The sequence below is a fragment of the Ambystoma mexicanum genome, chromosome 4p (genome assembly GCF_040938575.1).
Source record: "Ambystoma mexicanum isolate Mex_15411 chromosome 4p, UKY_AmexF1_1, whole genome shotgun sequence".
In the NCBI taxonomy this organism is placed as follows: domain Eukaryota; kingdom Metazoa; phylum Chordata; class Amphibia; order Caudata; family Ambystomatidae; genus Ambystoma; species Ambystoma mexicanum.
In genome coordinates, this window is record NC_090927.1 from 217,501,132 (window position 1) to 217,516,303 (window position 15,172).

General features: G+C 44.4%; 1 protein-coding gene across 2 annotated transcripts in view; it reads left to right on the forward strand.

The window, feature by feature from the left end:
* BLK (BLK proto-oncogene, Src family tyrosine kinase) overlaps positions 1-15,172 on the forward strand; it is a 679,444-nt gene that overhangs the window by 473,472 nt on the left and 190,800 nt on the right. Inside the window, exon 8 of one of the 2 annotated variants that reach the window (XM_069605731.1) lies at positions 7,790-7,942. The exons of the other annotated variant lie outside the window; for it this stretch is intronic. Coding sequence (XP_069461832.1) covers positions 7,790-7,942 — 153 coding nt within the window. The remainder of the gene's footprint in view (positions 1-7,789; positions 7,943-15,172) is intronic. 2 annotated transcript variants of the gene reach the window in all.

The window sequence follows — 15,172 nt, forward strand, 5'->3', positions numbered from 1 at the left end:
AGATTATACAGATGCGGAAATGTGTGCATTCAGTGGGAGGGGAAGTATATGGAAAGTCATTGGTGAGCGTGACTCGTCTAACACAAATGGGTTGTCAAACCAGTATATGAGAAAATGGAATTTGATTTTATGAAAGATCTTATTGTTAATGTCGTTGAGATGCAAACTCATGGAATCGCGCACAAATCTGTTCAGAGCACACATACATTGCCACAAAACATTGCCAGCGTACCATGTCCACCCAAAGCATAGCTTGTTAAATCGTTCAAATCCCGGTTTAAATGATTACCGTCTGTTTTTATTTTTGCAAAAAATGTTTCTATAAACTGTACAAATAAAGTATGCATTTTGTCTTTTGAAATCTATCCTCTCAGTCCTTTTCTTAAAAATATATCACAATTATTACGATTGCTTTCACATTTCACAGTTTAGTTGAGATACTGTGGGACCTTCATTTTTCGTGTTGATGACCAATGGGTAACAGTGTGTAAGAATATTTGGGTTTTGGCAGTTGACTTGCAATGAAGTTCCGCAAAAAGCTGAATAACTGCTGGACCTACAAAAGGGATTAGATCTAGGCCAGAAAACATTCTAGGCACGCAAGAAGTACTGACTGTGAAAACATGCCATGGGGTAGGAGGCCATGAGATAAGCAGAGGTGGCCCTATTATTAGACACATTTTGACTCCGTTTTTGTGTTACACCGACTATAATTTGGGAGTAGGGGGTATACTGTCATTGGCAAATTTCACCTACAGCTGAGCAGCGCCACGAACAACGAGCAGTGATAGCCCCCAATTTCCTGTGCCTGTGCTTCAAAAGTCATGTTCTCATAGATGCGTTGACAAGGGATGTTGCAAAATAAGAATGTATGTTCATTTTGAGTGAAGGTCACCAGCTTTGAATTTTTGCTTGGGAGCTGGGAGGCCCACGCTTCCCGCGCACAGTATAAGGTTCTATTGTTTTTTGACCTTGAGAGGCAGGGACCATTCCGAAAGGTATTGAATTCAAGGGGGGTGTAATAACGTATGATATGATAAGGTTGCCCATTCCGAAACTGCAACTAGTTATATATATGTTCAGTTTATGAGAAAACGTTGACACGAACGGAGGAGTCTGCATTACAGTCTGCATTACGCCGAGAGAATGGAAATGCCGAATATAATGTAAGTTTCTCTTTAGATGATTTCATACCAGAACTAATCGAAATACGAATAGCTGACCGTTACTGCTGGGTGACATTGTACTTGTTTGTTCTGTTTGGCATATTGCAATGAAGTGCTAGTACAACCTTTGCGCAGGGCTATCTACCGGGTACATGGGCATGCCAGCATCGAGACACATGTAGACCACCACTCGTTTCTCCCTGGCTCTACGCTAATAAATCATTACATTGTTTTTGCACCTCAAATTCTTGCCCCAGTTTACACATTACGTTTAGAGCTCAACATTCTCATTCGCACTATCCTCGGAAGCAAATAGCAGAGTACTTTGATGTTCCACGTTGTATTGTCTCGGATCACATTGTGTCACCTCTGCGCTAATAAAGGAAATGATTAATTGTAATAAAGATCGGCTACTGAGACACTTTTCGATTTTTATCTTTTGCAAACAGGTATAACGTGCCGTTCTGCGATTGTCATCTATTCCAGACCCCGACCGATGGCTTCTTCAACCGCCAGCTGCAGCTACATGTCAATCACTGGATCTACTTGACCGTATTTTGCGACGACAGACAAGGTCCAATATGTCTGTATGCGGTACCGGCAATTAGGAGCAACATTACAACCTTTACGGTGGTCTAGTGCCAAGGTGAAGCACCAGCCTTGCAATTTACCGTGCGACCGAAGTGCTTTGTTTACCCAAAATGAACACCCTGTGTACCCAAAAGGAACAGTGCGTGACTCACGATAAACATTTACGGATTTATGAAACGAGAGCAAAGAAAAAAAGTTCCATTTTAATTGATTTGTTCACACGCCGAATGTTATCGAAACATTTAATGTGAAATAAATGTACCTTACCAATTGTACAGTCTTGTTGTTTCCTTTTAAAGTACAGTTTCATATTCCTAATTGTGACGCGCTGCGCTGTGAGACGATGTGTGTTGTTTTCCGGGTTCCGCGTCTAGTCGCGTAGGTGACGACTGGGCGCATTTGGCCACGCTGCCCAGCAACGTCACGGAGAGAGGCGGAGAATATAAATGATTTGGTGATGTCAGGGGCAGGGGATATGATTTAGTGCCGCAAACGCAGGTCACCCAGGGCGATGCAGCAGGTGATAAGATTATCACAAGATGGCCACGCCCTGCTGCCTGATTTTGCATGTGTTCATGAGACAAAAACTTGGGTAAGGTGCATAGGAAATGTTTGTACGATCGATCGAATTATGGTTAAAAGCACATGGCCGAACCATAGGGACAATAATATTTCTGACCGAACGATTCCTTTAAGTAGTTTTGGTGCATAGGTAACGATAACTAGTGTGACATAGGGACTCATTACAAGGTCCCCGGTCCTGTAAAAATGACAGCACTTTTTGCCCGACCGAAGAAACCAGAGTTTGCCAGAGGGGGCCATGGATCTCCTGGTGGTAGATCAGTTGCCTGCCGGCAAGGAAATGCCAGAATCACATTGCATGGAGTCATATGGCACTCCATGCAATGGAAACTTACTGATCGCCTGTAATATCCCAGTAATACCGGGATATCGGGCAGCGGAGACGGTGCAGGCAGTTTCCCGATAGCACTGGCGTGATACTGAGAAACTCAGAACGAGGGCAATAGAGTACCAAAAACCAAATATTAGCTAGACATGGGCATGCCATGTTCTCTTCGCTAGGCAAGGGGTAAAGAGACCTTGCATAACAACTGAATCTGCTCTCAGCTCTCAAAGTCCTGGAGAAATGCTGATGTTTTCAAGGTGAACAGTCAAAGAGGATGGCAACCAGACATTGAATAATTGCCCTGGCATAAACAAAGCATAGGTTGGAATTTCCAGATACAGCAACATAGGCCTCATACTGCAACGTGCTGCCTATATCAGAGCTGAACTCGGGAGTGGGGGGGGGTGTGACGGGGGGCATGGCATGATGTACTGGGAAGTGCTTCCGTTGCTCATCTTCCTGCCAGGAAGGCAGAAGAGAGGCTGAGCTGTGGGCATCCCTCAGCACTGTCTTTACAATGAAGATGAGCTGAGCTGCAGAAAACCTGCAGAAGCATGAGCTATCCATGAGGCAGAGCTGATGTGTGAAACCCCTCGGAGTGATTCTTGGCTCATCTCAGAGGCCACGTAGGCCTCTCTTACTCTGACCAGCGAGACAGCAGACTCCAGTGCAGAGGCTGCGAAGCCTTGGCTGGTCAAGGCCCACCCACAGTGGCTTGTGTGTCCAGAGATACCATCTACCATGCAGGCATGAGGTGGTGCTGATGGGGGTCCGGGTGTCGGCTGATGGAAATGGCTTTGTCTACAAAAGGCATCAATAACAGTGAAGAAAAACAAGAGCTACCGCACCACAATTTTACTCACAATGAGTCGGGGTAAGATGCGCTTCTGCAGCACCGCCCGCGGCTTCCTCACACCACCTGCCACGATTATCCACCTACAGGTCCTCCTCCTGCTCCGCTGCACCCTCCTTCTTCATCTCTAGGGACTCAGGGCCAACCTGCCGTGGGACATGAGGAGCCTGAAAGGGCGGATGGTCAACGCGAAGGGAGAGCATTGCGCAGTCAGTGAGAGCACCGGTGGTGTCACACAACCAGGGGAGCTCCTGGAACCAGAAATGCATGTTCCTTCGAGCAAAGCCAACCCCTTCCATTAGCATACCAGAGAAGCCCCTGGAACCAGCTTGGGGGATGTCCTCTAGTGAGGGTATCTTCCAGAGATACCATATATGTTCTACTGATTTGCACTAGTGATGCCAAGTCCACAAAACTATCTCTGCCAGTCTTACAGGAGCTGCCCATGTCACTGACATCAAAGGTGCCTTTAAGAATCAGATGCAGTGTCGGCTTATCTGCTAGCACAGAATGTGTACCTGACACACAGGCAATGGTAGCCTCTGCCGCACCATTGGAAGGATTTCAACACCTAACAGAAAATGCACGTCAACCCCAAAGGAAGTGCCAGACACCAACAATGATTGGGCATCAGAACATCACACACAGGCCACTAAAGGTGCATCGCTGGCCCAGCTTGGAAAATCACCCAGTCTCCGAATGTCAGAGCAAGAGTCTACAATCAGTCTACAAGGATGTCAACCCCTGAACTGCAGAACCATTCACAGACTGATGTACGCCCCTAAACGTGTAAGACTTGGTTTAAATCAGCAGGCTTTCCAAGTGATGGCCACAGGTATCAATTGGAGGATGGCGGTGTCTGCGATTCGCTACCTTGCCCTCAGAAGGGTGTTGATTCTTCTAGAAACATTCTTAAAAGAGCTTCCCATGCCAAGCTGTCGGTAGACCATGACTGGATCTGGATGAAAAGATACTGCAGCTGGCCAACAAACCAAGACAGGTAGTGCATCAAATCTGAGGACATGCCAATCTTTGTCAGAGCTGAAAATGAGAGTACTGCTCTGAGATGATCTGTGCATTGTGTTCACGCTTTCTTCATTCTGCTTGCTGGTGACGCTACAGCCATTTAGGAAGGCGATTCAGAGAACATTTCTACTATACAAAAGCCATAGCTATTTGCTTTGACAATGCTTGATGAAACTTAATGTCACATTTAAAATATTGCATTTTTTGTCGCATGAGCAAACTCTCAATGGACGTGATGTTCTGTCCAGGAGGCATCTGCCTTGGGCAGATTTGAATTATCTGTATATTCATTAGGCCTGTCGCGGTATCGCTACAACGTTTAATTAGAAGGAGGTTCTAAACAATAATCAAATCATTTATTTCATTTAATTTAACACATTTTTATAGCACTTTCACCAAACCTCTGAATGGTAAAACAACGGTACAATAAAATGGAAACTGAAATGAATTACAAAAAACAATACTTATGACGCCAGCAGACGGGCTTTAAGACAAGAGCTTGGGAGCAAGTAGGGAGAAAGCCCGAAAACAGGATCCCGCGCAGGTAGATTTTGAAGTGGTAAGCAGAAAGTGAGGTTGGGGGCAAAGAGAATACGTTGGAGCATAGAAAGAAACCAGAGATGGAAGATAAGAAAGGGCATAACCGTGTGAATATTTAAAAATAATGCATAGGAAATTTAACAGAAGACAAGATTCAAGGCAACGGCGCGTAGAGCATTATAAACAGAAGTACGAGGGGAGAGAAGAAAAAGGGTGCAAATAGAGGAGTTGTAGATAGAGTAGAAGGGAGCAAGACGGTAAACTGGAAGACCAATACAAAGAGCTAGACAGTAGTCCAATTTTGAGAGAACCAGTGAAGAGATGAGGTTTGTTGGACAACAAAGAACGAACCGTACGAATATTAAAGAGCCCAAAAAACGACAGACGGCAGTGTTGGAAATGTAGGAAGGTAAAGAAAGATAATAATCAAATGAAACCCCAAGTCCCAGGCAGTATGGGACATGCAGATGCAGGAAAAGGAATAGAAAGAGCATGGGATGGGTGGAAGTGGAAGAAGAAAGTAAGGAAAGAATGTCAGTTTTAGACAGATAAGGATGAAGAAAGCGAGAATGCATCCACGATTGTAGAGCCTGTGGGCAAGCAGAGATATCGACATGGGTTGCATCGGAAGAGGAGGAAAAGAAAAGACGGTCTAGGTGTAATTGCCATAGAATTACAGGATGGACCAAACGGCCCTAGTGTTATCAACACGGGGGGGGGGGGCTGTGTATAGAGAGAAGAGAAGGGCCACAAGGACGAACCCTGAAGAATGCTCTGATATAGAGGAGCAGAAAAGGAAAGGTTGCCGGCCCAAGAGATGGAAAAGGAGTGGTCAGAGAGATAAAGGCAGAGCCAGTTTAGAACAGAGCCAGAAATACCAAAATGAGAAAGAGAGGACAGTATATGATGTGATATGATATGATATGATATGATATGATATGATATGCGAGGATGATCCAGCATGTCAAAAGGATCGAGAGGACTTGTTCATTGTAATGTGGATTCCGTTTAATGCGTTGTATGAGTGATTTCTGATTTTATTTATAGTACGATAGCGATATTTGGTAGTCACTATTTAGGAGTAGTTTGGTGTTATACTGTAGGTGTTTGTATGTGTGTCCATTGCCGTGTTGTGTTTTGTCTATAGGTGGATTTTGCTCTAAGTAATATTGGATATCGTTGGAATTATGTTATTGCTGTTTTTTATTTATATCAAAGTTGTTATACATTTATTTAAGTTTGAACATGATATATAGATATTAAGTCTCAATGTATTCCGGTTGTTCCCTTTTTATTAATTGACTGTTGTTTGTTAAAGTGTACTGGATGGATACATTGCTATAAATAAATAAATAAATAATAAGAAGAAAGCAGCAGAGAGATCAAGCAAAATGAGAGTATTTTTGAGCGACGAGCAGAGAGGAGAGAGTCAGTGACAGCTAATAGAGCAGTTTCACGGGAATGAAGCAGATACAACCCAGATTGGAAGTGGGGAGCAAATAGTTGTGATCTAAAAAAGTGAAATTTTGAGAATAAACCATCTGTTCTAGAAGTTTGAAAAGATAAGGACGAGGAGAGATAGGTCAATAGTTAGCAGGAGACGAGGAGTCTAGTGAAGGTTTCTTGAGAATCAGAAGAATTGATGCATGTTTGAAGGAAGAAGGCAGAGAAGAAGTAGAGAGGGAGAGATCAGAAAGAGTAGTAAGATAGGGGAGCAGAAGTGGAAAGACCTTGGGAATGAGAGAAGAGGGAATGGGATCCAAGGGAGAAGAAGATGGATGTTCTCTGGCAATTAAGTCAGCAGTGTCGGTATTGGATAGTAGAGAGAAGGAGGAAAGAGTAGAGCACACAGTGGGAGGGGGAGGATTAGAAACAGTATGGGGAGAAGAGGATGATTGAAGAGAGACCCATAGTATGAGAATCTTGTCAGTGAAGAAAGTGGTGAAGTTGGTAGGGGAAACAGGGAGTCCTGAGATGGATCAAAAGAAAGAGGGGAGAGAAGTCAGTTCAAAGTCTGTAAAATACATTGTAGATAAGAGGAAAGGGAGAGAATAAGATTAGAATAGCATACCTTTTTAGCAGCAAGCAAGGAGGAATCATAGGAAGAGCGTACGAATGATTGGGCCTCATTACAAGTTTTGTGCTACTTCGGCGGTAAAACTGTCGAAATACTACCAAACAGATTTACTGTTACCACCACTTGGTCAGGTGCAATTACTGCCGGATTATAAGTGATGGTTGGTGGTGTTAGTCCACATTTATTGGCGTCCATAGGACTCCACAGGGATTTTGATGGAATTAACATGGTGGTAATTCCGCCAGCAGTAATTCTGCTGATTTTTGTCAATTTTTGGGCTGTAAGGTGGCAGAAAACCCTCAACCTCACTGCCAAAGCTGTAGTACGGCAGTGCGGTAATGCAGTGTTAACTGAGTTACCACTGCAATATCACTGTTTTTTTTTGTAATGAGGCCCAACGTCTGTGAGTCAAGGTGTCTGCGGGTCATTAATGTTTGGGCCAGATGCAAATAGCATCATGGTATGCTTAATTTACTTCCACGCTAATCACATGTTCATCTTAATTGTGAGACTAAAATACCAGCGTGCAAAAATGTTTAAGTCACTCCGCCAAGAAAGATGTTTAATTGCCAACCTGCTCCATTGCCACGTTTTATAAGCAACTGTTCTTCTCCTTTGGTTCATGCCAGAAAATGCAGATGGGTTATGCCACGTGCTAGCAGTTCCTTGTCCTTTGCCTGGCGGCAAAACCCAATGGGGCACGGACGAGTGGGAAATACCCCGGGAATCTCTGAAGCTGGTAAAGAAACTTGGTGCAGGCCAGTTTGGTGAAGTCTGGATGGGTGAGTCATGTACTCTGATACCTTTATGATACAACATGAAGGCAACAGGTGTCTTACAGTATCCATCGAAATGGACCGTAGCCAAACTCTGTAGATTGTGACATCTGTAGTCCATACCCTTTCCCAGACTGACCTGTAGTGACCTAGCACCTGTCAGGATCAGGTAGGTAGGGGGGGTGTGTGTGTGTGTGTGTGTGTGTGTGTGTGTGTGTGTGTGTTGATGCTACTCCAAGATACCACACTGACGAGAACTGTGTAGTGAGCTGATGTGTCTGGAGTCTGTGACGTCAGTGGCTACGGTGTCAGTGTGGGACCCCAGGTGTGGGCGAACAGAGATTCTAGGAGCGACAGTTGGAGAAGGAGTGCGGCCTGGCAGTGGTCAATCTTCTTTGGAAAATTCTTTATTGTGCTATATCAGTTATCATGTTTGTCGCCATTTCATATCGAATGAGCTGTATTTCATATCACGATCATGGCCAACTAATCAAACCATTCTTGCGAGGAGAGTGGACGTAATGGTTTTATTAATGTACACTTTAAATGTCTGGCCAAAGGTCTACAGAGTCAGAGGAGTAACTTTGCTGAAAAAGTTGTGGGCATCTAAAGGAAAGGGGCCCCTGCCAAATGAGGGGGACAAAATTATGTGCTACAAAAATTGGGGACGGTAAACACCCTCGAAAATGACACCCATGTACAGAGTTCCATCCTAATAGATATATGACGTATAACACGGTATCCAAACATGGTCATATGTAAAGGGGGTGCTCAATACTCCTGGTTTCAACGAGAGCATCTATGTAACTGCGTGGTTAATTCAAAGCTGTCAGATCAATTATTTCATATGCATTTGCTCCTGAGAAATGTGTCAATGTTTGACTGCAAACACATTCCTTGATACCATCCTGCCCTTTTATTGCGGGTGGGTGACCCCTGTACTGACATTTTATAATTCATTATTATCCCCCACTTTTTGTTTTCAGGATGTGCTCTGACTGTCTTCCTCAGTGTGGGGGGCGGGGGGGAAGGGTTGGCAGATGTTATGTTATAATGTTGTAAGCCAGGGGTATGGAGCCTTTTTGCGCTCAAGGTGTTTTGGATTGCAAATCCCTTGAGCCCTAGCCAGCACAGTCAACAGTGAGAGATCATGGGCGTCTGTTATGCTGAAAGTAGCATGGTCACAATATTGTTAGACGCATAAGTCCTTTGCTGCAGGTAGCCCCGTCTGACTTCTACAGGCAACAGGTACATTCTAACTAACAACCACAGAATACAACTTCATCCTCAGACTGCAGGGGCATCACACAATCTAGAACAAAACAGGGAACAGGGTAAGGAATACAGGAGAAGGCAGGGAGAAGAAGGAGCATGAAGAACATAGCAATATATATATATATATATATATATATATATATATATATATATATATATATATATATATATATATATATCTTTATGACAAACAAGAAATTGTGAGCTGGGATTGCCCAAGTGTCAGAGATTGACACGGTTTCTTGAATACGGTTTACTCTCTGTACCATATGGGGATCTGAGAACGCCATGCTCTGGCGTTCACGCTAATGACTACAGAAGACTGTTCAAGCTCCCAGGGAGTACAGCCAAGTCACCTGGCTATCCTCCTCAATACTACTGTCCCAGTCCTGCACCTTGTCGCACTGGAGAGGCTGGCGTCGGGAGGAGGCCGCGGGTGAGACAAGGCCAAATAATGTCCTCCTCTTCAAGCATCAGTCTCACATACGCCATGCGGCAGGCGTTCCCATTCTACTGCGCCGATACTGATCTCTGACATACATACTACTGCCCCCTCCCCAGCTGCCATAAGCATTGTTGGCCTCCCCAAGCTTGCGTTGTTCCTGTAGGCTCCACTGCCGCCTCCTGACATGTGCTGCAGGCCTCCAGCATGAGCCTATGCCTCCCTCAGTTCTTCAGTGTCTCCCAACAATGCACCTGCAATGAGGCAAATCTGTCAAGCCACACCCACTGCCTGGTGGCAAATCACTGCCCTCCTCTGGCCTTGTCCCTCACCCGCAGACTATGCTCCACGAACAACCAAAGGTACTCTTGTGGGGAGTAACTCCTCCAAACATTTATTAATAATCTCAAAAATATTTGTGTGCGTATTATACTAATTTCCAAATACTATAGTATTACAACACTCAATTGGTACTTTCTAAGGAATTATAAACAAACATTAACATAATATATTTAATCACTCTCAAAAATAAGATCAGCTAGTTACAAAAACTTTGATAAGTGAATGCAACCACATTTTTACAGACAATATTACAAAATGGTATGGTCAAACAGTTCAACATCTGACAAGATGAGTCTTCGAATTGCTCCCATAATCACTAAGCGTTTCAGGACCTTATTTCCCTTCATCAGATGAGTTGTATTTTCTTCTAAAATCTATGGGCCTCTTTACGAGGTCCCTGGTCAGGTGAAAATGCCAGAAAAACTGGCAAAAATACCAGCACCAGCATTTTTATTGGATGGGGGAAACCTGAGTTTGCTGGTGGGGGCTCTGATCTACCAGCAGGCCTGACCTGCAGGTAGATCATGCCTCTACCGGCAAAGAAATGCCAGAATCATTAGCACTGGTCCTATCAGCGCCGGTCATTCCGGCAATCCAAACCCATGGAGTCCTATAGGACAATGGTTCTATAGGACTCCATTGAACGGGAACTTACTACTGTCCTATAGAACTCCATGGAATGGGAACTTACTACTGTCTCTGCCGCCTGTAATATCCCGGCGTTACCGGGATATCATGCGGCAAAGACAGCAGAGGCAGTTTCCCGGTATCCCGCCGGAATACTGAGAAATCTGTAATGAGCCCCCATATGTCTTCAAATAACCTCATTTGTCAATCTAGTAAACTAGTAAACTGAGTAATTTGGACTGATTCATCAGTTCATAATATTGCACAAGTAAATTAAATGTATGTAAGAACTCTCAGTGACTTGTGTCTTCATAAAGTACATGCTGCCATAAAGGAACTGAAACCAGAAAGAATGTAAACAACTCTAAAAAAACTTGCCAACTATTGATGGTGAATCAACAACACAAGACACTATTTTTGGTAATGCTAGCTCTCACTGCCCCTCACCAGTTCACCCCTGAAGGCCCATGCCACGACTTCCCTTACAATGCCCCTGATACCGTAGTGGGTGTGTCTGCCACATAAGACACTGGATCCAGCCTCAATGTAAGTAATGTTATTGTTCGTTGGTGTACAAAGAGTTAAGTGATGCACAGGTAAATTAGACAAACCGATGGATAAACACACTGCCCAGCCACACCCAGCCGGCTCCCTGTCACAACTGCCTTTTTCAGAACATTCATACTGTCACACACACTACATTCCACACTGACCTCACAACATTCTAATGCTTCAGCTTTACAGCAAGCAACATGAAATCATAGCAGACACACTCTGAACTCTTACAAATCTTAATCAGACATGATTCTCAAATTCCACCGTGCAGACAAGGAGATGCAGCGGCCACAACACGCGCTAGTCCCAGTGCAAATAAGAGCATCGCCAATCCCCTCAGAACAAATCCCCCAGTGCAACATGTGCACCACCATCTAAAAAATCAGGAACCGCAGTTATACCATGGAAGAGGTGGAAATCAGAATTCTAAACGTATCTAGAATCCATAGAGAGTGGAAGGCATACCCCACATAAAAAGACTGCAGTGCTAATGCATTTTAGTAGGGTCAAAAGCACAAGAATTATGCAGACACTTTCCACCCATTCCTACACAACCAAGCAAAAGAACAAATTCCTTCCAGGCCACCATGGCCATATTCACCTAACACAATATGTCAAAGATCAGTGTGGTGATTGAGCGGCACCTCTTCTACATGCACTATCAGCTACAAGGAGAAATTGTGGAAGGGTTTTTAGCAGGTCTCAAAACAATTGCTGCCACATGTAACTTTGGAACATTCCCTGAGGAAATCATCATCAAATAGTGATTCACACCAGCAGCACACACAAAAACCCAGTGTGGCAAATGGAAGTTCCTACAACTGACAAAAAAATCACCTTAGCCCAAAAAGTTGAACAGTCCCTAGTATGGAGTTCAGTCAATACGAGAGAAAAGAAATAGACAGCAGATTCCAATGAACCTGTGTGCACCATCAACAGAAACACATTCAGGAAACAGCCCAGCATCCAACTTCCCAGTACTGGACCCATGACCCGCTCAAATTATAACAACCAGAAGGCATGGCTAACAGCGACTCAAGATGGCTGCTCTGCCTAGTATTTCAAGCACACCCAACATGTCCTCACGATAAGAACGCTGATCTACCAAGCCCTCCAGCATGTTGAAGGTGGAGGTTGTGGAGGTTGGGAAGGAGAACCCCTGGCCATGATGATGTGGCTCGGGGTGGGTGGGGGGGTTGTGTCACCAAGAAGAAGATAGGCCAGAAGATAGGCCAGGAAATGATTGGCCGCCGTTGCAAGATGGGGTTGCTGGCCTTGCTGTGGAGAAGAGAAGAGGAGAAGAGGAGATGGCGGAGCAGAAGGGGCCGCAGTCTAGGGCTGTCCAATATGAGAAGAGGTGTCTATGGGAGGAAGTGCATGGCTCCTTGTTGGCCAGACCCTCCTCCCTCTTACACTGGTGGTGGCACATCCTGGTCCTGAAGGAGATGACATGACATCTCAAGGCCTTTCACCTTTGAATATGGAGAGCCACAGGTGAGGAGCTGAAAAAACGACCAGGTGGGCTGAGTAATGAGTAATGTAATGAGTGCTCCTCTCCCCATTCGGCTTCATTTTCATAGACTGGCTACATTCCTCTTGGAGAGAGGGGCACAGATGAGTTGAGTCCAGGTATCCCTTCTGGCCCTCTATGGTTTATGGACTTAGAGAGCCGGACCCATGAGGTTGAAGCAACTAGGATAGGAGGGCGGGGTAAGGCACTGTTACTCCCGCTCTATGCACGTTTGGGGACAAAGACAGATACAAGCCAAAATAGCTTGGATGCGAAGGGAACAAGGCCTGGATACGAGGATTGAACACCAGTGGGTGGAGGGCAGAACAATGAGCGAGGCCTATGGAGGCAACGCCACACATGGATCATTGGGCAGAATACTCAGGTTGCAGACTTACTTTTAAACAGTTTATTTGTCCATATTGCTCTCCTAAATGTTTACCATTTTTCTAAATATTGTTTCCAAGTAACAGACCCCCACTCCCTATTATAAAATATATTTTCTTTTCAGGAATACCTACTGTCTTAATGTCATGAATGAGAAGAGCAAACATATGTATTGCAGTAAGTTTTGCAAGACTAACAGACAGCATCCTAGCATTGACCCATTCAAAAGGCACTGAACAGGCCTTCCGCTACATAATTCCCACCTTCTCTACAACAATAGGGATTTTTCTCTCAAGGCATTTGTCCCCCATTTATGTCCATGTGGGTAGGTGTCACATGACAGATAATTTCTGACTTACATATGCCGCTATGCACATAGTGTTGGTGACATCCTCCTCAGGCTAAGGGTTTAGGACTTCCACCCCTGCAATGTTTTTCGGGGTAGATGAAGAGTCCTTTGACCGCTTTGGTTTAGACCAGTGCACTCCATTGGCATGGAACCCGTGGCCTTGCCCCAGTCACCCGAGGAAGGACAAATGTTTGGTGTCTGCAGTTTAAACTACATAAATAATTTAGGTTGTAGCAACCAGCAATGCCACGTGAGCATAGCAGTAAGGGACGCACTTGTCAAATGTCCACTAGGATTTAAAGAAAAAAACAGCATACACTAAACATATAAGGGGGACATGCAGATGGGGAGGCAACCACAGCCCTCTACCTCCAGTTCATTCTCTTACCTCTATAGTAATCATAATGCTAATAATAATATTCATGTTTTATATTGACCCAAATACCAGAAATTCCACAGTTAACAGATGTTACTAATTACCATCATTATTGTCCACATTTGTGCTCCTCAATTTATGACCTCTGAAGGATGAAGGCATGAGTCAGCCTGAAGGAGTATCAAACCCTTGTCCAAGCAGCAACTCATCATCCTCAGAGTGGCACACTATGTATAATGATATGTTTAAAAGAGGAGTTTGAATGGACAGATACTAAGCCATCCTTCCCTGCCACCACCCCCCCCCCGACCCACAGCTTTCCTGGCACCCCCACTTACCTGCAAGACTTGGAGGTAGCCACGCTCCTTGCTGACTGAGCCGGGCCACTGCTATAGAAATAGAAAAGGAAGTTGGTCCCTTTCCCTATTTACTATGGCTGCCGGTAATCATGTTTTTTTCTTTTTTTCGACAGGAGATTGGGCATATACAAGATGTGCACATCCAAAAAAAAAACATGAAAACATTTAGCACCCTGGATGAAGCCCCGGGCTGCGAATAGCTATCACCTCTTGTCGGGGGCATCGAGGCGTAATGGCCCTGAGTCCTCGTATATGCCCCCGCAGAAGGTCTTGCTTCGCTGGGCCTACCGATGCTCGGGCTGGAGGGCCGTTATCTGCCATTTACACAACCCGATGTGAGGATAATTTCTTAAATAATCTCTCCCTCTATTTGATGCTATTTCCTTACCACATGAAATCACTGATTGGTGATTTTAGATGCAGAATGCCTAGACAACCCCTTGTGTATAATGTACCCATAGAGTAAAAGGGTTGCACACTAATACTATGAATACCTTGTTAGAATAGAGCAAATTGTTGGATTGCATACTGATTTTATTTGGAGTAGTAAACCCATGAACACACTTTAAGAAACCTAGACTTACATTTGGACATGAAAATTGGGCTAAAGGAATACATCACTCCTCCATACCTGCTTTCCTATAAGATGCCAGGATTCAGGGAAGAAACAGCAAAACACTTTTCATGTCTGCAGTAGAATCTTTGGCAGTCTTTATAGCAGGAATGACTGGGACCTTCCCTGACCAGTCCTTATTGTTCCTCGAGGTTAACACTGCAGCTTCTGCAAAATGATGTGTTATAGGCAAATAGAAGCATGTTGGCTGGTTTCCATATGGAATTACCTATGTGCATGCGTTCTACAGTCCTCTGGTAATTAGCTTAAAGTCCTTCATGCAATATTTCTAGGGACATGCCCTTTGACTTGATAGCTTAAAGCAACGCTTGTAAAATGGGACCCATAATACAAGGAAGACCCTGCTTTTAATCTGGGCTAGAGGCTGACCTAGATAAAAA